This window comes from Drosophila persimilis, unplaced genomic scaffold, assembly GCF_003286085.1.
Source record: "Drosophila persimilis strain 14011-0111.01,24,50 unplaced genomic scaffold, DperRS2 tig00000002-arrow-pilon, whole genome shotgun sequence".
Taxonomy (NCBI): domain Eukaryota; kingdom Metazoa; phylum Arthropoda; class Insecta; order Diptera; family Drosophilidae; genus Drosophila; species Drosophila persimilis.
In genome coordinates, this window is record NW_020825289.1 from 5,898,823 (window position 1) to 5,919,240 (window position 20,418).

A 20,418-nucleotide genomic window follows, 5' to 3' on the forward strand; every position below is an offset into this window, starting at 1 on the left:
GGCTCAAACAGGCTTCGATTAATGATCGATAAGAGTTAGGAAGCCACTCTCTGACATGGTTCGATGAGAGAAGCACAATAACTGAAACCATCACGCCTTCGATAGCAGAAATGTTTCGATTAATAATCGATCGAAGCTGAAGAACGAAGAAGAGACAGAACATCTTGCGATTTGATAAAAGATGATCACACAGAATGACTGTCTATGAGAATTTCCTCTCGCTCTCTTTCATTTCATAAGAATATAGAATTCAAATTTAAATTTATTCAACAACTAGCAAGCACATTATACAATTCATCCGAAAGCACGCCAACGGAATTATTTGAATTTTGTGGCATGCCAAAAAGTGAATTTATTTAATTTCTTTTTAAATCAAGCATTTATATTTTAGGCAGTAAGTCGAAGACATACGTGTGTCATCACAGCATTAAGCATGTTCATACATACATATGTATAGTGTGGATTAACTATACTATGTGGGTACGAGAACATGTGCAGCAGGTAATGTAATTCTGAATCGGACACAGACAACGCGACCCGACCGTGACATTGAAGTCCGCATATAGAAAGCAAAGCAAAAAGGCATTTCATTCGTCGCTCGAGAAGCGAATTCCCCCAATGCTATAAATTTTACTTTTTCGTACTATGCCAGGCATTCGCCAATGGGCGGGAATCCGATTTATCTAGAATCGAGATGCTCTGAGTATCGACGGGCTCTCTTTTATTTTTTGTGGGGAAGACGAGACGTCACCGGTTACCGGAACAATGGCCACGAGCCCCCGCCGTGATCGCTGGCGCTCTGATGACCGAATCTCAGAATACGTTTCCGCGTTGACGGGTGGGTCTGACGGACGGGCGGCCAAGAGAAGGCGTTGCCCAAACAGACTGGCGCAAGGCGAGCCAAGGAATGTTTGCCCCTGACAAAGACAAAGTTTGCCGGGAGCTTTTCATGGGCAATTCGAAAGAACGTGGTCACTGGCCACTGACCACGTACCACATGCCATCGGTGTTCCAAACGATTCGGCGGCTAGCACTGACCACGCCAAATTGTGGGTCGTGTCTCGTTACCAGCTGTTGCCATCTGACGGGGATGTGGGTTGTGGGTTGTGGGATGTGGGTGGTGGGATATGGGTGGGTAAAATATTTTGGCCCATTGCCAAATCAAAAATGCCGGCAAAATGATAAATGCCATCGCACCCTTCATGCCTGCCCCAGACTGAAAGACTGAAAACCCTTTGGGAATTTCCCATTTACTCATCGATTTAACCCATAAAGTGTGCAACATGTAGCAAAGGTCTTTTATCCCTATCGCTAACCCAGTTTATTGGGGATCCTTGGAGCCGTTTGTCTGCGTTCAGGCAGCACACGCCAGAGAAAGTCATGACCAAACGAATGACCAATGTCAATGGCAGATGCTGAAGTCCGAGAAGAGCAAGAACCCTCTCAGAGATCAGTTCGTGTGCCCCACATCAAAATATATGTGGACATGATTTTTTAAACAAAATTCGCTTTTTTCAAGCCTTGGTATCGGAAATGAACTGAAATTGCGCCGCAAGCAGAAAAAGAAAATCGGTCTCTCGCTATAAATATTGCCACGGTCCGTAGCCAGTCTATAATTGTACGAATTATATAAATATTTGAACGGCAATAGCATTTGCACGGATTTATGTGTGTGCCTCCCAGCGACTGTGTACTCTTTGTACTGGCATTTGTCGCCGGGGGATATGGATATATAGATCAAGTTTAATTTAATGCCAAAGATAAGCGATAGAACGCTTACAGCAATCCAAAGGAACAGCATCGACGAAGTGGGAATTCCCTAACCTGGAAAGACGAACCGCACTTACATTTATGTCCACGAACAGGTTATCCAAGGGCATGTACCCCCTAACCGAAGTTCAATCAAACTCTTTCCACAAATGTGTCAAGAAATGAAAACAAAATGCGATGCGATGCGAAGTGTGAATTGCTAATTCGTGATGTTTCCAAAGCAAAACAATTGGAAGGCAGCCACTGGTTCGGGGATAGCAGAATGCCGTATACCCTATGTACTGTATCTACTCGTATCGGGTCTTGGCAGTCCCTTTTTATGCAGAGAAAGTCTCAGAGTTGATTGCTTACAATCTGAGGAAATGAAAGTGCAATGACTCACTCACTGGTCATGCCATCAAAGATTGAAGGGGAATCACCCACCAGTAATGACAAGTTCAGTTTTAACGAGCCCCTTGTATGGGGTATTCCCATATAATTGCCATACAATTTATAAATATTAAACGAATAGTTATTCTGCTAACCAATTTGGTGGGAATTTCAAGCTATAGCACACAGCATCATAGCCCTACGAAAAAGAGTATCTGGCTCGAAATACACGAATAATCGGAGCTAAGTATGGGTATTATTTGCAGAGAGTCAGACCACAAAAAGTAAACAATATTGTTATTCTTTTCAATTGCGTCAATGGGCAGATATCTTGGGCTAGGGCGGGGTGTAGGTAGACAACAAGTATTTGCCTGTCTTACTTGGCCCTGTCCGTCCGTCCGTCTGTGTGTTCATGGTCCGGTCTGATGTCTGGGCCACGCCAACACTGGGGGCAACAAATTGCATCGATCATAATCAGCTATAGGATCAGTAAACAGATCAGTGTGGCTCAGGCGTTACTCGCTTTCGGTTTCTTCCGGACGAACGGACGCTGAATACGTATTGTTTCTGTTTATTGTTTACTCTCAGTCGATTTAACGACACAAACTGAGAACTGTTAGCCCGGCAACAATGTTGGGAGAGGGCAGAGGGGTATGCTCTTTGAAGTGGATCTCCATCCTCAGATTTATTTCTGGGAAATGAGTTCTTGCCAATCAGCGGGAATATTACGGGCATTATAAACAGCCGTCGCAGGTGAGAACCATAATTCAATCGAATAATAGTGGAATGTTTTCTCAGGCATTCGGACGATACAAGTGTTCCATTGCGCGTTGGCTTTACAGAATTTCCCCAATTGCGTTCTAATTTCGCCCGTCTCTCGGCAGAAGGATTCGAAAGAGCTACAGTTACCGTTCCCAGAAGGTGTGGCACCACATATGTACATATGTATGTATGTATGGTATGCACAATACATACCCGTAAATATCACTAAAAATTAAATATATTTTCTGTGAAATTTCTGCCGTAGCGTGACTAATGTCGCAGGTGACGTGACGTCGAGGGACCTCCGGTCCCCAGATTGGTTCGCCCATGGATGTATGAATTATTAATAGGACAAAAATGTGTGTGGATTCAAAATTCTTTGCAATTATTTCGATTCCCCCTCTCCCTCTCTCAACAGAGAGTCAAATCAATTAAATTTGATATAATTTGCCAACTGTTTTGGTTTTGTGGTTACAAAACAATTTCTATACGAAATACATACTTGAGTTTTGAAATATGAAAGACCATTGTAGCGTTGCTCTGCCCGGCATAATCCACATAATTCCCCTTACTTTTTTGGTTCTGGGCCAAGTTTTCCCTCTGCCAGAGACGCTCCAAAGTTCAAGGACGCCTCCAGTCGAGGATGGCAGCAGCAACAACCGAATAATGGAGGAAGTAGTTTCTGGGGAAATCAAATCTCATTTGCATAGATAGAAGCTTTGGCATGAGTCTAAGTTTAAGCTATTATCACGAACGAAGGTCGTCATCATCGAATAATCAATATTTACTCTTGCTATAATTAATGCAGGCCAGGGGCCGGGCTTTTCCGCCAGAGGAAATTTATTGGAAAAGCGAAATATGTAGCAGCCGAGCAGCAGAGCAGCGGAGGCTATCTTATCACTCGACACTCGGCGGCGGACTGGGCCGGGCTGCCATAAATAATCTGAACGAACAAAATGAATTGCCTGGAAGGCGATTTTCGCTGCCCGGGTGCTATTCCGATTTATGACATTCGCCAACTTATTTGCTAATTAATTATCAATTTTATATGACAGCCAGAGACTTGAGATTGCGGGGGGATAACCAATTAGTCGAGGAAATACATAATATTGTTGAAGTTTCGACCTAAACATCGGAATTGTCGAGTGCTGTGCACTAGATGGCACATGGAGCGCCCCAAACGGAAAGCTGAACCCCCAATCTGCGACTTGGTTCCATTTTCAATTGCCTCTCATCGGGTTGCATAGCTTTGCTTGATATGTTGTGCTAATTGCCGATACATCTACGACCCTACCAGAGCTGCCACAATCAGACACTGGCACGTGGCACGTGGCACTTTGGAATCAATATACCGTGGACCTTGACTTGATTGTAATTCTCTTTGGATCGGTTTTGTTTTGCTTCTGTCTGTTTTTTCCGGTTAAGGGAACAACAGTCGAGCAAAACAAGAGCAGACCCACCACAGCAACAGGAGGATTACAAGTTTAAGCAGAAATACTCTGACATTAACGGGTTGCGACCTGAAGAGACCACAGACTCGCCCAATAGTTCGACAATCGATGGGACATGGAAAGACACACAAGTTTACACAAGTTTTTGTTATTTATTTGTTATGAGGTTTGATAAAACCACTTTCTTCTTATCCGTGTTCAATTAATGCCCAACAATGAAAACCAAAAGCCGACAAAGTTCTAGCCTAAAATGCCAGTCTGATATTCCCGGGAAAACAAAATAATAATAATACAAATAAAACTAAAAACAAATCAACTGACACAGTCCCCAAAAATTACCTTTACATTCAGTTAGCTTTCATACAGGAGGGTGGAATAAGTAGGATGGGACGGGACGGGATGGGATGGGATGGGAAATGGAGAATATTTGAGGGATCGAGCTGCTTGCCTGCCCATTAAAATCGATATTTGTAGTAAGCTTTCATACGGAGATGGGGAACTAGTTTTCACACAGGATCTATAAACCAGTATAGTGCCCATTCTGCGTACCCTGCATGTCATACAGTGCCGCTCAACTGAATATGTTCAACAATTTTCATAAGTCAAACCGCTATATCTTTTTAACCAACATATGTATGTATGTACATTCAATTCAGTTAACTTCGATAGATAGAGTGATCTTTGCACTCAGTAGTTTTGGGATTCAATTCGATCTCTTCAAGGATGTGGGATGTGGGATGGGATCGATATGTGGGCTGTGGGATCGTTCTGCTTACCTACACTTTTGTTTTCACTTACAAAATTCGAGTAGTTGTGCTTAAGGGCTACCATACGATGTAAACAAGTTCTACGATAGAAATCTTGGATTGCAATATGTGTTTTTGTGTTTGTGTGTGGGGAAGGTTTGGTGTGGTGTGCTATATACTAGTACGACAACTAATTTGGATAGTACAAAAATATATATATATGTATATGTATATATACGTATAGGCATATGCATAATCTATATGGTCTAGAGGCCGAGCAGACATTCGGACATGCCTACTGCGGCATACTCCGCGGGCTACGCCTGCGTCACAAAATAAACCTCGCCGGAGGATCCGACGACGACAGCATGTGTGTCCCCGGGGGCGCTGGTGCCGAGGCCCCCGGGGGCAGCGGCAATCATGTTGGACATGTCGGTGCCATTGCTAACGATGCTGACAGCGCCACTGAAGGCGGCATTGCTATTGCTGGTGGCGTCGCTTATCTGCGCCTCGCTGTGGTCCGTGCTCTCCACGTGCTGCTGGAGTCCGTCGATGCTGTCGTAGAGGGTGGAGCACTCCCCGCACTTGTAGAAGGGATCGATCACGTCGGGATGTTTGCGCTCCACGTGCCAGCGCAGGTTGGCGGCCGACGAGAAGTTCTTGCGGCAGTTGGAGACGCCGCAGCAGTAGGCCCGCTGTTGGTGCGTCTGCCGGTGCCGGTAGAGGATGGCCTTCGACTTGAACGTGCGATTGCAGATGGTGCAGATGGGGGTGTTGGTCTCGGCGTCGTGGGTCTTCATGTGCATGCGCAGCATGCCGGGACCCTTGAAGCTTTTCAGGCAGATCTGGCACTGCGGCTGCTTCTTGCAGTTGGCCCGAATCCAGTTGGTGTGCGAGTGCATGTGGTTCTGCAGTCCCTTGAACTGCCGGAACTCCGTGCTGCACAGGTGGCAGACGTACCGCCCCGAGCCCAGCGGGGAGGTGTGCTGTTTGATGAACTCCGTCACGAGATTGGCGTCGATTTCGTAGTTGTCGTCCGCCCCGGCAGCAGCTATGACGCTGGCAGTCTGGACCAGCTGTCGGGAATTGGCAGCCGCCAGCTTGCTGCTGATGGCAGGCGGACTGCTCTGATGATTGCACAGCTCCAATGTGACGGCGGTTGCCGATGTGGATGTGGACGTGGACTGGTTACCTCGCTTGGCCCGCTTGGGCGTGGGACTGGGGGAGCTGACGCTCAGGGTGGGGGTGCCCATGTTGTCGTCTGTCGTCGCCTGACTGAACTCGACCACGGCATTCTCCAGAGATATGCTTTGCAGCTCCATCCCCTCCATGTCGTCCTGATGGTGCTGGTGCAGCTCTACGTCATCCGCATCCATAAAGGCTTGCTCCATGTCCGCACTGGCCTCGCCGTCTGCTGGTTCCAGGAAGGGTTGCTCGAGGTCCCCAGTGGTCTCGCCGTCTGGTGGCTCCATGATGGCGTAGTGCAGCTCATCGTCCATATCTCCGCTCAGATTATGCTGGTCCGCGTCGTCTGTGATGTATTCACAGTCGGGTGTTATGGTCTCGTCGGCCTCATCCATCAGATCCTCTTCCTCCAGCTGGATTTCCTCTATGATAAATCTGTCCTCATCATCCTCGGTCTTCAAGTCGCTGTCTTCCAGCTGCTGCTGATCCAATTCATCGAAGTATTCGGGCTCCTGGCCTTCACTTTGGGTCAGGTCGTCGTCCATTAATACCTGATGCTGGTGGTCCTTCAGGAATTCCTGGTGCTGGTCTTCATCCAGGACGATCGTCTCGAACGATTGACCCTTGCTATCGAGGCTTTCATAGACCTCTTCGAATTCCTCGTCTTCCACATCGCAGCCGTCGTCCAGGAGATGCACGTCGGCATCTGCCAGGGAGCCGGTTCCGTTGCCCATGTTCACCGGGGATGTGGTTGTGGTCACTGTTGTCACGCCCGTGGGCGCCATACTCCTCTGCGGCACCAACTGGACTAGCTGCAGCGTCTGCGTGCCGTTCGGCTGCTGGACTATCTGGAGGGTCTGTCCGTTGGGCGCCTGGAGGAGCTGTGGCAGGAACTGTGCTTGCTGGGCGCCCCCATTTCCGTTTGTCGTTCCGTGCGGCGCAGTGCTGATGATCTGCGCCAGCTGTGGGGCCACGATCTGGGCAGTTGTGATAAATTGACCATTGGGCAGCAGAATCTGCTGGGGCATCGTCCCGGCGGTTGTGGTCGAGAGCAGGTTGTGGGTGGGGGCTTGCTGGAGAGTTGGCAGTTGAATTTGCTGAAGTTGCTGCTGCAGCGTGGCTTGCTGTGGCGGTGGCGGGGCTGGTGCTGGCTCTGGCATGAGCTGCAGCTGGGCAGGAGGCGACGCTGCGGCTGACTCCAGGTGCCGCAGCTTGATCTGGCGCGACCCTTTCTTCAGCAATGGCTTTAGCTTGGGCTTGCTTTGGATGTGCTGTTGCTGGGCCATTTGCTGCTGGAACTGCTCCTCCAGTTGCTGCTGCTTAAGCTGCTTCTGCAGGAGCTTCTGCTGCTTGCGTTCCTGCTGCTGCTGGTGCTTCGCATTGGCCGACGACTGCTCCTCCATCGCCATGCGCACTGTGAGGCCTGTGATGTACTCGCGCAGCTCCTTGTCGCTGCGCTCGACGAGCGTCTTGAAGGCGTGATTCCGACTCACAGAGTGGACGCACTGAACACAGATCTTGTCGGGCCAGCCCTCGGTGGGCACTATTCGCACGCTGGTGCAGTCCATCAGCATCTCCGGCACCTTCTCGCTGAAGAGTGGACGCATTTCCTTTCGCTCAGATATGCAAAGGCGACAGATTTTGTCCAACTCCAGGGCTTTCTTGCGGTCCATCATTGATTAAGCGATTGAGTGTTCAGTAGGATTCTGCAAAAAAAGATCCATGTGAAAAAAAGGCCTACAAGTTGTGCTAATCTTGAAAAAGGGGCACCGAGTACGGGTGCGCCGAGTGTGCCAGCCCAATCGCTTTCGTATTGTCCCTGGTCATTGTTATTGTCTGTACGCCTGTTTCCGCGCCAAATTTCATTAATTAAAAATGTAATCAATGGTCAGCTGCGAAATCAGCCTGCCGCTGTTAGGCAGCTGTTAGGAAACAACAGCACTGTTGAGAGCCGTTTCCTACTGGTCTGGTAGCCCTGCGGCCGCAACTGGGGCGAGACAGAGACAGCCATACTGTTATACACAATTTACCATCTTGGTGTTGGTGTGAGCGAAAAATCCTATTTTCAGGCACAAAAGCGAAACAAATACATAATCTTTGGTTTTGGGGCCCGAATTCAAGAAATATCAAGCAGCGCTTTCATTCACCTGCTCCCGTACTCGATGCACACTTCACTGGAGATTTACACACGCGTAAATTGCTGTTCTTATGCACTTACCTGCGTTGTATTTATATAATTTGCGTAGCTCGCACCACATTCAATATAAAAATTCCTCAAATATGGCCGCGTCACACAATTTCTGCATTAAGTTCACACATTTCTGTTTGTTTGTCTTTTTTGCACGCACAACACACCGATTTAAAAGAATGCCACACCAGAGGGTTATTCTGGGGCAAGTTAATCAAACAACTAGATATCCAGGCAGGTATGGAATTTATACAAATTTAATGAATGAATTTCCTATTTCCCCAATCGCGGTGAAGGAGCTGTAAATGTCTCTGCGTTTGTCTTTCTCTGTGTGTGAGTGAGACGATAGGCGTGTTTGATTGCAGCGTTGCCAACTTGCTGATATAAAAAAGCACTAGCGGTAATATACCACTACACTTCAAGTAAAGGCAGTGAGATGAGCCAGGTATAAAAACCAGCATGAAAAAAACGTTGAGCGAGAAAAATACATATACATATGCTATTTTTAGATTTGTGGTCGATCTGGAATAATAAGTTGGTTAATCGGAATCGCACAAACTTATTGTTGTGTCGTGTTTTTTCAGACTAGATTGGTCTTGAAGTGCAGTGGCATACGACCAAAATTGCCGGTCAAAATATTATATTTTGTGTAATTGAAAAACATTTCGTTTACCTTTCTTGCAATCCAAAAGCGGATCCCATGCCTTCTTCACATTTGAGTTTCACCTGCCAATACAACTCACTCGAAAATTCGCGTTTTATTCACCGACCACGTAACACTCCTCTCCTCACTCACTCCCAGCAGCACAAATACAGTTAAATTATGATTGGAAAGGGAGGAATCTAGAGCAAAGGATTTGGCAGCTGGGTTGCCAACTCGTTCGATTCAAGTGACATTGCAAAATAAATTCGGAAATTTGCTTAAATTACTATTAATTAATTCAGGCAGGCGGCGCGCTTGTGTTGGCCAGATCGTACTTCTGCCTTTTCTTGCTCTTTCTGCTCTGGGTGCGGACGATCAGGTACACGCCAATGATCACAGCCACGGCCACCAGAAGGCAGGTGACCACAAACCAGCTGTAGAAGCCCGGCTCATCCTCATCCTCTGTCGCGTTCTCCCATTCAGTAAAATTGGCCGCAGATCCGTTCAGACTGAGTCTGGATAGTTGGTGCTCCCGGAATAGCGAAGCCTTCACGAGATTGTTCGACTCGGGGGCCTCAAAGGCCGGCTCCGTGTTGTCTATTCTGACAAAGGTGAGCCTGGCTCCGCTTATTGGCTGCCTGTAACGCCGCAAACCGTTTCCATAGTACTCGTAGATGTCTGCACTGAACTCCCGGTGCTGATCCACCCACTGCCCAATCACCTGCACCTTCACTTCGCTCCTGGGATCCATGCTGCGGCCGAAGTAGGCCTTCTGCTCCACGTCCAGGCCGCCCACACCGTCAGCATCAAGCTCCAGGACGGAACCACGATGCTCGAACAACAGGGGGAGCTTTGTCAGGTGCTCATCCTGGTATATGCTGCTCGTGTTCAGGTGGATTTTCTCCACAAACGCATAGTTGATGCTGCCATAGATGGGCTTGCGCTCGCCGCTGGGATTCTTCAGCACGCTGTCGCCCAGATGCATCTTGTAGCTATTGGTAATATTGCGCCAGGGCATATACGTAATGTTCCGCAATTGGTACATCAGAGGCTCCAGCTCAACCAGCACGTTTATGTTGTCCTCCAGGCCGTACTGCAAAATGAAAGGAAGTTGTTTAAAAGCAGATTGATCACGTCTGCTGGTGCAACTTACAAAGTTATCTCCGAATATCATGACCACACAGGTGAAGAGATTATCCGAAACGGCGTTGACTAGATCCGTGTGTCGGAAGTGGCACAGCTCCGTCTTCTCCCGCTCGACACTCGTTGCCTTGGCTATGTACGTGAGCCGCTCTTTGGGATTCAGTTCGGGGGCATAGAACTTGAGCATCATGGGGTAGGGCACCCAGGCCAGCACGGAGCTGCCATCGTTGTTGCATATTTCCGACTGCGGGCCACGGCCGCTCAGCTCTCCATTGTGCAGCTTAAAGAAGTGATGATTGTCCCTCTTGACCGTCGTGGAGCCGTGGTCTGTGCACATGGTATCGATGAAGCTCTCCTGAGGATTAGCAAGATAAAATGTTGAAGAGGAAACACTCGGGTTGCGTGCTCGTCAAAAAGTTCCCCTTATCTGCCCTGTGCGCATTATCTCCCTATCGTCAAGCTAATTCAATTTGGAATAGCAAGCCGCAGACACTTGCGCCACTCGAATTTGGCTCGCGACGAATTATCTATTACTCATATTGGCATTGAAAGTGTCATTTAAGGATGTAGCTCCATCAAACCGGTTTCTACCAATGACTGATCGTTTGATTGATCAACTATTTATGGCAGGAATAGAGTGTGAATCTCACATAGGCTCAGAGTGGGATAAAGAGCCGATTACCTTCTTATACATGTATCTAAACCTAAACCTATAGTTCTGTTTTCATTTGCTACTCCCATGGGCTAAATGGTTCACCTTCTCTTTGGTCGTCAATGTTGTGGCCTTAATGTGGCACTTTAGATCCTTTTCTGTGGGTATGACCACATGGCGATCAATATCGGCGAGGAGCAAAGGCTGCGTCTCTATGCAGAAATGGGGGTGCTCCTCGAACGCCGTGCAAAGCGCCAGCAAGGTCACGAGTCCAATTATTGTTTGAATAAACATTTCCGCTGTTCCGTTGGCGAGAGTTCTTGGGACTCCTCCGTCGCGCAATCGATCGAAACGCTCTGTACGGCTGGCAAATCGTAACTAAATTTGCAATTTTAAATTGACAGCTATTCGATTGCCTATTCGAACGCAGCGCAGTCAACTTGACCGCAAAACATCAGCAGCCCGATAAACGACGAGCCGATCGTCCGAATATAACCATATTTATCTATTGATGAAGGATTTGCCCGAGATTCACTACGATTTTTGGAGGTGCGAGAGTTAAACGCGGTGCGCTGGCCATAGCCGAATCAAACGTCGAACGAAACACAATTGATTGGCGTCACACCAATGCCAATGAGTAAGGCCTGCCACGGCCCGACCGAAGGGGAGTTCATTTCCCAAACTTGGAGCCCACCGTCGGCGATAAGATAAACGTTAAGCGATGCAGGCATTCGTAGATATCTCCCATTAGGAGGAGGGGAAGTGTCTCTGGTGGCACATTCTATTTATGGCAATGGCTAACCCCTGAGAGGGGTTCACGATGGACAATATGCGTGCGCTTAATGCTAACCAGATTACACATGTGTTTAATAGAAAAAGTATACATCTTTTATAGCTTTGTACAGTTGACATTGTTGAACAATATTCGGTTGCTTACAATTTACAGATTGGTTTCTCACAGATGGTTTTGTGAAGTAGATTTACGATTACAGTTGAGAGCTTCTTTAACGCTCTTTTTCTTATGCTTTGTACAATTTTCAAACACAACATTCTTTTAAATTTAACAGTATACAAACTATATTAAGACTATTGAAGATTTGGATGTGAATTCCTGTTCGTTTCGTGCACGCTGCGACGAGAATGGGGAAATAAACGACGACACGACACGGGACGAGACGAGACAATGGGGGGAGGAACAGGATGGTGGGTGGCTATACTCAATCTAAGGATGGAGAAAAGACAAGTCTTACACGAACAGAATCTAAAGAATACGAGGTATTACCATCACTGCTGCCGTCGTCGAAGGCGACATCGAGACCGGCATCGGATAAGAGCTCCATATCGATATCGTCATCACCGTCACCATCGCCATCGCCATCATCGTCCTCCTCATCATCGTCATCAGAGTCGAGAAGATCGACTATATCATATCCGTCATTATCCATATCATCCCCGTCATCATCGTTGCTCGAAGAGTTAAAATTGCGAAGCATCGGAAATTGCAGAAAATTCGGACCTAGAGCAAATGCTGAATAAGCGACAGACAGACTTGTTTGTAGTCCCGAATTCATGATATATAGAATTGTGGGAATGAGGACTCACTGTTTTCGGAACCCGTATCGGAGCCGTCCTCATCAGATTCGGGCACCTCCTCATCATCTTCCTGCAAGCATAGACATAATATTTAATTCAATATCATCCATACGCCGCATAAGAGCTCTGAGATCGATGGCAGCGTTGACGCCGCCACCGCCAACTCCAACTCCGTTGCCATTGCCACCCAGTGTACGTGCTCGCCGTCGCACCCCAACAATTGAGCTGTTGGGTGCATGCTGGCGAGAAAGATTCGGACTTGCGTTCGAGGCGGGACTGTCCCGGCGTGGCCGTGGGTTGTTCTCCTGTTCGTTGTTGGTACGGAGCAGTGGACTTTCTGGCGCACCGCCCCCGGCTGGTGGGCGCGACACATCATCAAACACACGAAGTAGAGCTTCGCCACCATTGCCATGAGAGTGTGGTGAATGTGCAGGTGCCTCCGCCTCGGCGCTATTGCGTCCGCCCACCTCGTTGGCTAGATCCTTAACCGCACGCACCTCTTCCGATCGCTCGCTCTTTTTCACGCCAACCGCATAGATCTTCACATAAGTCTCCTGCTTCGATTCGTAGCCACTGTAATCCTCGACCACGGCAATCAGACTCCCGTTCGCACTGACGCTCAGGTCATTGATGTTCCGCTTCACGTCGATGGTGGCTATACTCGAGTAGTCGTAGGCGTCAAGCACGTTGAAGCTCGTATCATAGGTGGTGGTGTCCATGTCGTGGTCCCTGTCCGTTCCCAGGCTGGCCCCATAAATCACATGCATTGGCGAGAACGTGCAATTGCGTTGATCCAGAACTGGCACCGTCTGCAGCAGATGGAAAGTGCGCAGGTCCCACACCTCAGTGTTGGATATAATCTGTGGAAACGAAGCATGTGTGTCAGCATTAAAGGAGATGAGTGGGGTGGAGGTTGTTGCGCGATACGGTACCTCCAGGCAGTTTGGATGGAAGACTCCGGATATACACTGATTGAATTTGTCAAACTTGTGGATCTCCTTGCCGGAACGCACATCCCAGAGCACACCATCTGAAGCAGAAGGACGAATCAATTATGAATTCAAACAAGGGGCGGCTGGCCATTGACTTACCTGACAAAACCAGTTCGTCGGTGCGGCAAAGCGTGGCGCGGTTCTTAGTATACTGGTTGGGTATGGTGGGGGTGAAGGTGGACAGCTTGGAGCCCGTGTTGATGTCGAAGAGCGTGGCACACTGCAAAGAAATAGCGAGTCGAGTCGAGTCACGTTGGGAAAACACCACGGGAGAACCTTTAGCCGCACTCACCTCGTTCTGTGTACCCAAGAGGCGATCCTGCGAGGTCTGACTGAACTCGCAGTATGTGACATCGGATAGAGTCAGCTTTAACTTGAACTCGTTGTCCGCAATGGACCATAGGATGCTGGTGGGAGTACGCCAGAAGCTTGATGTGATGACCAGGTCCCCAGCTCGGTTGGCCTTGATCGCATCTACACTGAAGTTGTGACAGTTGGAGTAGAACTGCTCGACGCCGTCGTTCATGTTGAAGACCCGACCATCGCCCTGCTGGGTGCCCACGATGATGTACTTGCCCACGAGGTCGCAGCAGGTGAACTCCAGATCTTCGTACTCAGCCGACCGAATGGTGCGCCAGGGAGAGAAGTGCGTGTGCACATACCGCCGGTCAAAGCGTCCCGTGGTGAAGCCTGCCTGGGTGCGGAAGTGTCGACTCGTCAGATTGTAGTTGGAGCTGAGCAAGCGGCTGGGCCGTGGATCGGGGCACTTGTGCGGCTCGTACAGATCAAACTGCGGGCAGGTCGTCACCGGGTTGTTGCACAGCGAGTGCTGGTTGGTTAGATACTCCGTCACGATCGTGTTGAGGGTCACCCGCTTCGGGTGTAGGGGAACCGAGGAGGCGAAGTCTTCCGGCAGACCTATAGCGCTACAGCCGGGCTCGGCAATCTGCTTCTGTATGGAGCGGCCCACAGAGCTGATGGAGCGCTCAGTCCTCCGTATCTTGATCGGCGTTTGGACGGAGATGCTACTAAAGTTGGGTATGCTGGCTGTGGAGGTGCTAGCCCCGCCGTAGGGCGAGTCCTCGTTATAACTCCGATTCATCTCGCCATTCGACATGATTGCCGCATTCACGTCCTGCATGCGGCTCCTCAGGCGACTCCTGGAAATGGAGCTGCCACTGCAGAGAGCTTTGTAGTCGAAAGGCGACTGATGGAAACTCCTGGTGGTGGGAGTCTGCAACGGAAGCCCCACCTCGCGCTGCAGCATCTGGGCGGTCTGCGAGAGGCCTTTGCTCTCCAGGTGCTCGAAGATCAGCTGGTAGAGCTGCTGCTCGTTGTACTGGATGCGGGTCTGGGCAATCACGTTTGCCTTGTGCATGTTGGAGAGCGATGGATCCAGCGGATTGTTCAGCGCCTTGGTCTTGCCCGATACGCGCTCGAGCAGCTCGAGGGCGTATTTCTGGAAGATCACATGCTCGGCTCTCTTCTCCTGCAGAATGGGATCCCTCATCAGGCACTGCAGCTGCCCACCGGCGAACAGGGGAAGCTTGCTGACGATCTGCCTGACGCGGTCTGATCTGGCCAGACCGGCCAGAGCTCGGCAGGCCATTCCTCTAATGCAGTCCGCATCTGTGATGGGGCCCTTGGTCTGCATCAGGGAGAGCAGGACCACAATCCCATTGTTGGAGCAGACCGACTCCCACACCTTCTCGATCAGCTCCTCGGCATACTTGTGGTTGGCCTTGTTCCTTTTAGAGGAGCTGCCAAACTTGATCAGGCTGTTTCCGCTGTCCTTGCGTATGATCGGCGAGCAGACGCAGTGACAGAGCACGGCCAGAGCCGACTTCAGCACCTCGGCGTCGGAGGTGATTTCTCCGGCTGCCGCTCCCAGAACCGAGCAGAAGCCCGAGGTGGTCGTCTTGTCCAGCATCTGTATGCGCTCGCACAGCACCACATAGACCCGGGGAATCACACAGCACACGCTTAGCGCATCCAATGCAGACCGAACCGTCTCCGAGCGACCGCTGTTCACCCAGTCGTAGCTGAAGGCTATGATTCGCAGCAGCATTGAGATGCCGCCCAGCTTCATCAGCTGGTCCACGGGCTGCCAGTGGCCGCGGATCGATGTGTGCTCCTGGAGAGTGCGTATCTGCTCGTGCAACTGGTCGAAGGTGAGTTTGGCCGCCACTGTGGGGTTCTGGTTGAAGTAGTGCGCCGACGACGGAGAGGTGGAGGTCGCATAGTGCTGCGACAGGAAGCTGTTGTACTTGAAGAAGAAATGCGCCTCCATATAGCGCTTGAGGGCCACGCACACGTGACGCACCATCTGGCGGGAGGCGCACTCCACATCATCGTTGATATCCGAATCGTTGTCGCTGTCATTCTGGCTGGGATCGAGTATCTTCAGCACGGATATCTGCAATATCACAACAGAATAGCTCAATCGGCCTCCATTTAGGAGTTCGTTCAAAGTGTCACTTACAACATTGTAGAGTTTACGGAGACCATCCTGGGCATCGAACTCGTCCAGAATCACCTTGAACTGGAAGCTCAGGCTGAAGAACATGGTGGCATGGCACTTGGAGGAGTCGTGGCAGCGACCCAATATCCACAACGCGTAGCGCACCAGCTCCGAGATGAGGGGACGCTGCATGCTGCATATCCGCTCCATGGCATCCTCGCAGTACGCCAGATAGTAAATGGCAATGGACACGCCCGTGGTGGCCAGACTAGGGCGCGGTACTTTCAGCAGCAGCTAAATGAGACAATGATATGCCGTGTCTATGAGAGATTTTTCCAGAGTTTCCCCCCTCAAATTCACTTACCTCCAGGCCGCCGTGGGATATAAACTCCAGAGCGAATTTCTTGTGGCAAAGCAGGGAGGCCAAGTACTTGAGCACCTCGTAAGCGAGGCACGTGTCGCGGCGATCGAGGTTCTCCAGATAGCCGAATATCAGCTGCATCACGTTGTTCTCGAAGGCCATGGCCAGGAATTCCTGGTACTCGCCGAGGCTGGTGAGGAACCGCATGATCAGCTTTTGGCTGGCATCGGCCGTTGGCGGGTGCAGCGGTATGTACATCCGCTTGTAGTAGCGCGACTGGGAGAAAGCATCGCGGCTGTTCTCGAAGAGAATCGACATGTTGGAGGCATCGCCATGGTTTGAGCTCGCAATGCCGCTTCCGTTGTGCTGCGGCGACTGCGGAGCCGACGCTCCGTTGCCGCAGGCCATCCAACAGAGCAGTCCGCCAGAGGCGCTGCTGTCGGCTGAATAATTTAGCGCCGATGGGTGGTCCGCTGAGGCGCTTTTGCTTATGGCCAGAAGCATGTGCAGGCGCTTGATCATCTTGGGTACCAGACGCATGTTCTGATCGCGATAGTTGATCGCAATGTCGCTGACCTCCATGGCCTCGGCAAGAAGTCCGGTGGCATAGCTCTGGAGCGGCTCGATGCTGTCCTCCGCCCAGCTGTAGATGCGATTGATAGTGCCATCGTCGTTGGCTGTCTGGAAGACGGCAGTTGTCTCCAGACCTGGCATAATCTCCAGGATGAGGCGGCACGCCAGGATGTTCAGCTCCAGGGAGCTGCGACTGATGGTCTGGCGACTGAAGTAGTTCTCGCGCAGATAGTCGTTTAGCAACTGTATGGGTACAAAACACGATTTAATTCGAAGCCAAATATTGGTTGACAGCGCTTCTCACCTTCCCCATGAACACATCTTTGCGGAAGAGCAACTTGAGGAGCAGCCCATACTGGCAGCTGGGATCGGCGCGATATGGATGCCTCGAGTCCAAGGGATCCGGATCCTTGCGCATGTAGGCGTCCTTTTCGCGCTCAAAAATCTCCGCCAGACTACAATTTGTTCATTTATTAGCCCATCAATTTATTATTCTGCATCATCACTTCTCGCCTTACCTCTTCAGAGTGGGCACGGGATCGTAGCCACTTTGAGTCTGCTGCTGCTCCCAGCGGTCGATGATTTGCGTCAGCTCTTTCTTGGTGGACGAGCGCCTATCGGCGGCTGTGTCTTCTTCTTGATTGCCAAAGGCATCGTCGGCGGCGGGGCTGCTGTCGCTCTCGTTTTCCTCAGCGGCTTCCGCATCACCACCGCTCATGGCATCCTCCTCTGCTCCTGCCTCTTCTGCGGCTGCCTCATCATCATTATCATCGTCGCTTTCGTATGCAATTGCCACAGCTTCGGCCATCGCTATGATAGCCTCTCTCTCGGCTTCCGCATCAACGTCCTCCTGCGCCGCCCCGGCCAGCGCCTCGTTACCGTTTTCACCGCCCTCTGACATCGTCAATGTGGACAAAATGTGAAAATACGTTTAACGCGCACCAACAGATTCACAGCAGTCTCACGGTTAGTAAATAATTTAGTCAACTTGCGAAAATAAAGCGTGCGGCATACCACGCGCTCGAGCCGATATATCGATGGTTTGAGCAATCGATGCTGAAACCATGCAGCCCTGGTCGTTAGGTGGGGAAACAATGAAGCCGGGTCGGGTCTGATGTTTGTTATTTTTTCGAATGTTTTTTTTTGTTGACACTTCGTACTTCTCTTATGGCTGTATGATACTAGACTTTGATAAATTTGCTGCGAAGAGAGTAGAAAAACACATAATTAGAGTGCGTAGCCGGCTATTTGAGGCATTATTTTTGACAATATTATGCTTTCCAGCCAGCAAAACGGAACAACTGGATCGCCAACTGAACGCCAACTGGTTTTTGCAGCTAGTCAGTTCCCAAAGTCTAATCTCACACAGCTATTAACATTAAACCAAAAGGTGCTGCCACTTCGCAGTCGTCTGGCAGTCTGGTTTGATTTGTGACGACCGACCAGATCGAGAGAAAAACAAAATCCTATTGTTTTGTTTTGGCGGTGCCATTGGCTTTATATTCATTTGTCAAATCAAAGTATAAAGTGCAGTTTATGTAATGGGTTTCCTGTATATTCTGGGATGGATATCCCTTGGTATCCAGATCACGTTCCTTACTCTGTCCATAGGTGAGCTGCTCTGTTTTGTGTGACGCCCATTGTTTTGTGTCGACGTCTGCAATGTTCTTCCAGTGGCAGGACTTTACTATTTGGCGGAACTCGCGGAAGAGTACACGACACAGGCGCGGCGGTGCATTCTGTTCATGATCAGCTTTACAATCTTTGTGTACATCATGCTGATGATTTTCGAGGAGTTCCCCTGGAGCATGCTGCTGTGCGGCTTTGTGGCGCAAGGCTTCCACCTATCGATAATGGGAGGTTTTCCATTCATACGATTGCTGTCTGTGCCCTTCCTGGGCTCCCTCGTCATGCTGGTGGTCAATCATTTCCTAGCATTTCAGTATTTCACCACCGTCTATGTGCCTTTCACTCAGGTGAGTGCCTTGGGGAGTTGGACTGAATTAAGTGACTGATCACAAATATTGCTTTTAGGTGCTTGCCTACTTCACCGTTTGCATGTGGATCGTGCCCTTCGCCCTGTTCGTCTCGCTCAGTGCCAACGACAGCGTCCTGCCCACGGTGAATGAGCAGAGCAGACGGAGCCCGGACGTGGTCAGCAATTATTTCTCGCGGAACAAGAAGCAGGGGCTGCTCTCCCTTTTCAACTATATGAAGGAGCAGCTGCTCCCAGCGCGGAGCAAGAAGGCGTTTTAGAACTTACATATTCAGAGATGTGTGCAAATAGGAATGCGAATGATCTAGTATCTAGAGTAGTTCCTTTGATTATTTATTTTTTGTACCTATAAACCAGACAAGCGAGCAAGTATACATACGTAGATAAATGCAAGATGCACATTCCTTTATTAATGGCCAACATTTAATTTTAAACGAATCCCTGTGAAAATAGAAATATAGTACGAGATTTACTTGGACTGAGCCTTAACACTGCCATCGGCCATGCCGAAGTAGCACTTGTGGGCCATGTCAACGAAGAGTCCCGTCTCCAAGACGCCTGGGATCATGGTGATGGTGCGATTCACTTCATCCCAGTTGTACTCTCGCTTGCCAACGAACTTCCAGTCGAGCAGAAAATTGCCATTATCGGTTATAATGGGTCCAGCCTTTACCTTTGCCATGCGCAGTACGACCTCGCCACCAAACATGGCCTCGATCTGCAGCTTTATGGGAACTTGGGCCATGGGCGCAACCTCAATTGGAACGCCCCTGCACCATTGCTCGCCCAGATGCAACGATTTCTTCGTGTAGTCGGCCACCACAATGAACTTTTTGGAGCAGGCGGCAACAACCTTCTCCTGCAGCAAGCAGCCACCGCCGCCTTTGATCAATACCATATTCGAGTCCACCTCGTCGGCCCCGTCGATGGCCACATCGATGATGGGATTGCGATCCACCGAGCCCAAGTTTAGATTGTAGTCCAAGATCAGATGCTGGGCCTGGTAGGACGAGGGCACACAGATCAGGTCCGTCAGCTCGCCATCCTTCCAGACACGCTCTGCAATGCGCTGAACCGCGTACACGACCGTCGAGCCGCTTCCAATCCCTACAATTTTTGTGTCCTCCTTCACCCACTCGTCCACGGCCGTGCGTGCGGCCTTCTTTTTGGCCTCGTCCAATGAAATCTCGTCGCCCATGTTCCTTGTCTGTGCACCCAATAAAAGCTGCTGCGCGTTCAAAAAATGTTGATTGAAATGTGGTTGCGATAAACCCCGACGAAGTAAACCCAATAACATGTGGTGATGTTAGTGGTTTAAAAACTTCAATGTCAAATGTCGTGGGACGATATACCGATGAAACAACGAACTTAGCCTACTCAAGCCCTCGTTTTTAAACGGAACAGAAACTTTAGTTTAGCCGTGGAATATAATACTAATAATAATTACTCTTGTAGGTCCATCTTATTCTTCATCTTTAGATAAAAATAACCACGACTATCTTTTACCCAAACTTTGCTAAAATTCTTCAAGGC

General features: G+C 49.6%; 5 protein-coding genes and 1 long non-coding RNA gene across 13 annotated transcripts; 2 read left to right on the plus strand and 4 right to left on the minus strand.

Moving 5' to 3' along the window:
• Positions 1 to 2,638: 2,638 nt before the first annotated feature.
• Positions 2,639 to 3,423, plus strand: LOC113565224. Of its 6 annotated transcripts, none has more exons than XR_003408533.1 (3): positions 2,639 to 2,790; positions 2,938 to 3,097; positions 3,167 to 3,423. It is a non-coding gene; the product is annotated as an uncharacterized LOC113565224 (long non-coding RNA). The 6 variants fall into 6 exon arrangements; XR_003408536.1 differs by having other exon boundaries at positions 2,640 to 2,790; positions 2,938 to 3,088; XR_003408535.1 differs by having other exon boundaries at positions 2,643 to 2,790; positions 2,938 to 3,084.
• Positions 3,424 to 4,484: 1,061 nt separating this feature from the next.
• Positions 4,485 to 8,770, minus strand: LOC6590457. The gene is made up of 2 exons (XM_002015812.2): positions 8,502 to 8,770; positions 4,485 to 7,989 (listed from the first exon to the last, which is right to left on the minus strand). The coding sequence occupies exon 2, from the start codon at positions 7,957 to 7,959 to the stop codon at positions 5,416 to 5,418; it is 2,544 nt and encodes an 847-aa protein (XP_002015848.2). The 5' UTR covers positions 7,960 to 7,989; positions 8,502 to 8,770; the 3' UTR covers positions 4,485 to 5,415.
• Positions 8,771 to 9,204: 434 nt separating this feature from the next.
• Positions 9,205 to 11,735, minus strand: LOC6590458. The gene is made up of 3 exons (XM_026986793.1): positions 11,015 to 11,735; positions 10,268 to 10,612; positions 9,205 to 10,207 (listed from the first exon to the last, which is right to left on the minus strand). The coding sequence occupies exons 1-3, from the start codon at positions 11,201 to 11,203 to the stop codon at positions 9,413 to 9,415; spliced, it is 1,329 nt and encodes a 442-aa protein (XP_026842594.1). The 5' UTR covers positions 11,204 to 11,735; the 3' UTR covers positions 9,205 to 9,412.
• A 61-nt stretch (positions 11,736 to 11,796) lies between these two features.
• Positions 11,797 to 18,004, minus strand: LOC6590459 (protein mahjong). 3 transcript variants are annotated; one of them, XM_026986790.1, is made up of 11 exons: positions 17,408 to 17,980; positions 17,194 to 17,344; positions 16,320 to 17,132; positions 15,977 to 16,249; positions 13,787 to 15,910; positions 13,594 to 13,714; positions 13,435 to 13,532; positions 13,000 to 13,362; positions 12,512 to 12,572; positions 12,192 to 12,425; positions 11,797 to 12,131 (listed from the first exon to the last, which is right to left on the minus strand). In XM_026986790.1, the coding sequence occupies exons 1-11, from the start codon at positions 17,788 to 17,790 to the stop codon at positions 12,127 to 12,129; spliced, it is 4,626 nt and encodes a 1,541-aa protein (XP_026842591.1). In that variant the 5' UTR covers positions 17,791 to 17,980; the 3' UTR covers positions 11,797 to 12,126. The 3 variants fall into 3 exon arrangements, 2 of the variants coding, with proteins under 2 accessions (XP_026842591.1, XP_002015850.2); XM_002015814.2 differs by having other exon boundaries at positions 12,192 to 12,437; XR_003408532.1 differs by lacking the exon at positions 11,797 to 12,131 and having other exon boundaries at positions 12,424 to 12,437; positions 12,512 to 13,362; positions 17,408 to 18,004.
• A 379-nt stretch (positions 18,005 to 18,383) lies between these two features.
• On the plus strand, positions 18,384 to 19,273 carry LOC6590460 (protein TEX261). The gene is made up of 3 exons (XM_002015815.2): positions 18,384 to 18,500; positions 18,564 to 18,865; positions 18,924 to 19,273. The coding sequence occupies exons 1-3, from the start codon at positions 18,431 to 18,433 to the stop codon at positions 19,143 to 19,145; spliced, it is 594 nt and encodes a 197-aa protein (XP_002015851.1). The 5' UTR covers positions 18,384 to 18,430; the 3' UTR covers positions 19,146 to 19,273.
• On the minus strand, positions 19,262 to 20,179 carry LOC6590461 (ribose-5-phosphate isomerase). Its single transcript, XM_002015816.2, has one exon. It carries the CDS (start codon positions 20,081 to 20,083, stop codon positions 19,355 to 19,357), a length of 729 nt encoding a protein of 242 aa, XP_002015852.1. The 5' UTR covers positions 20,084 to 20,179; the 3' UTR covers positions 19,262 to 19,354.
• Between the last annotated feature and the right edge of the window lie 239 nt (positions 20,180 to 20,418).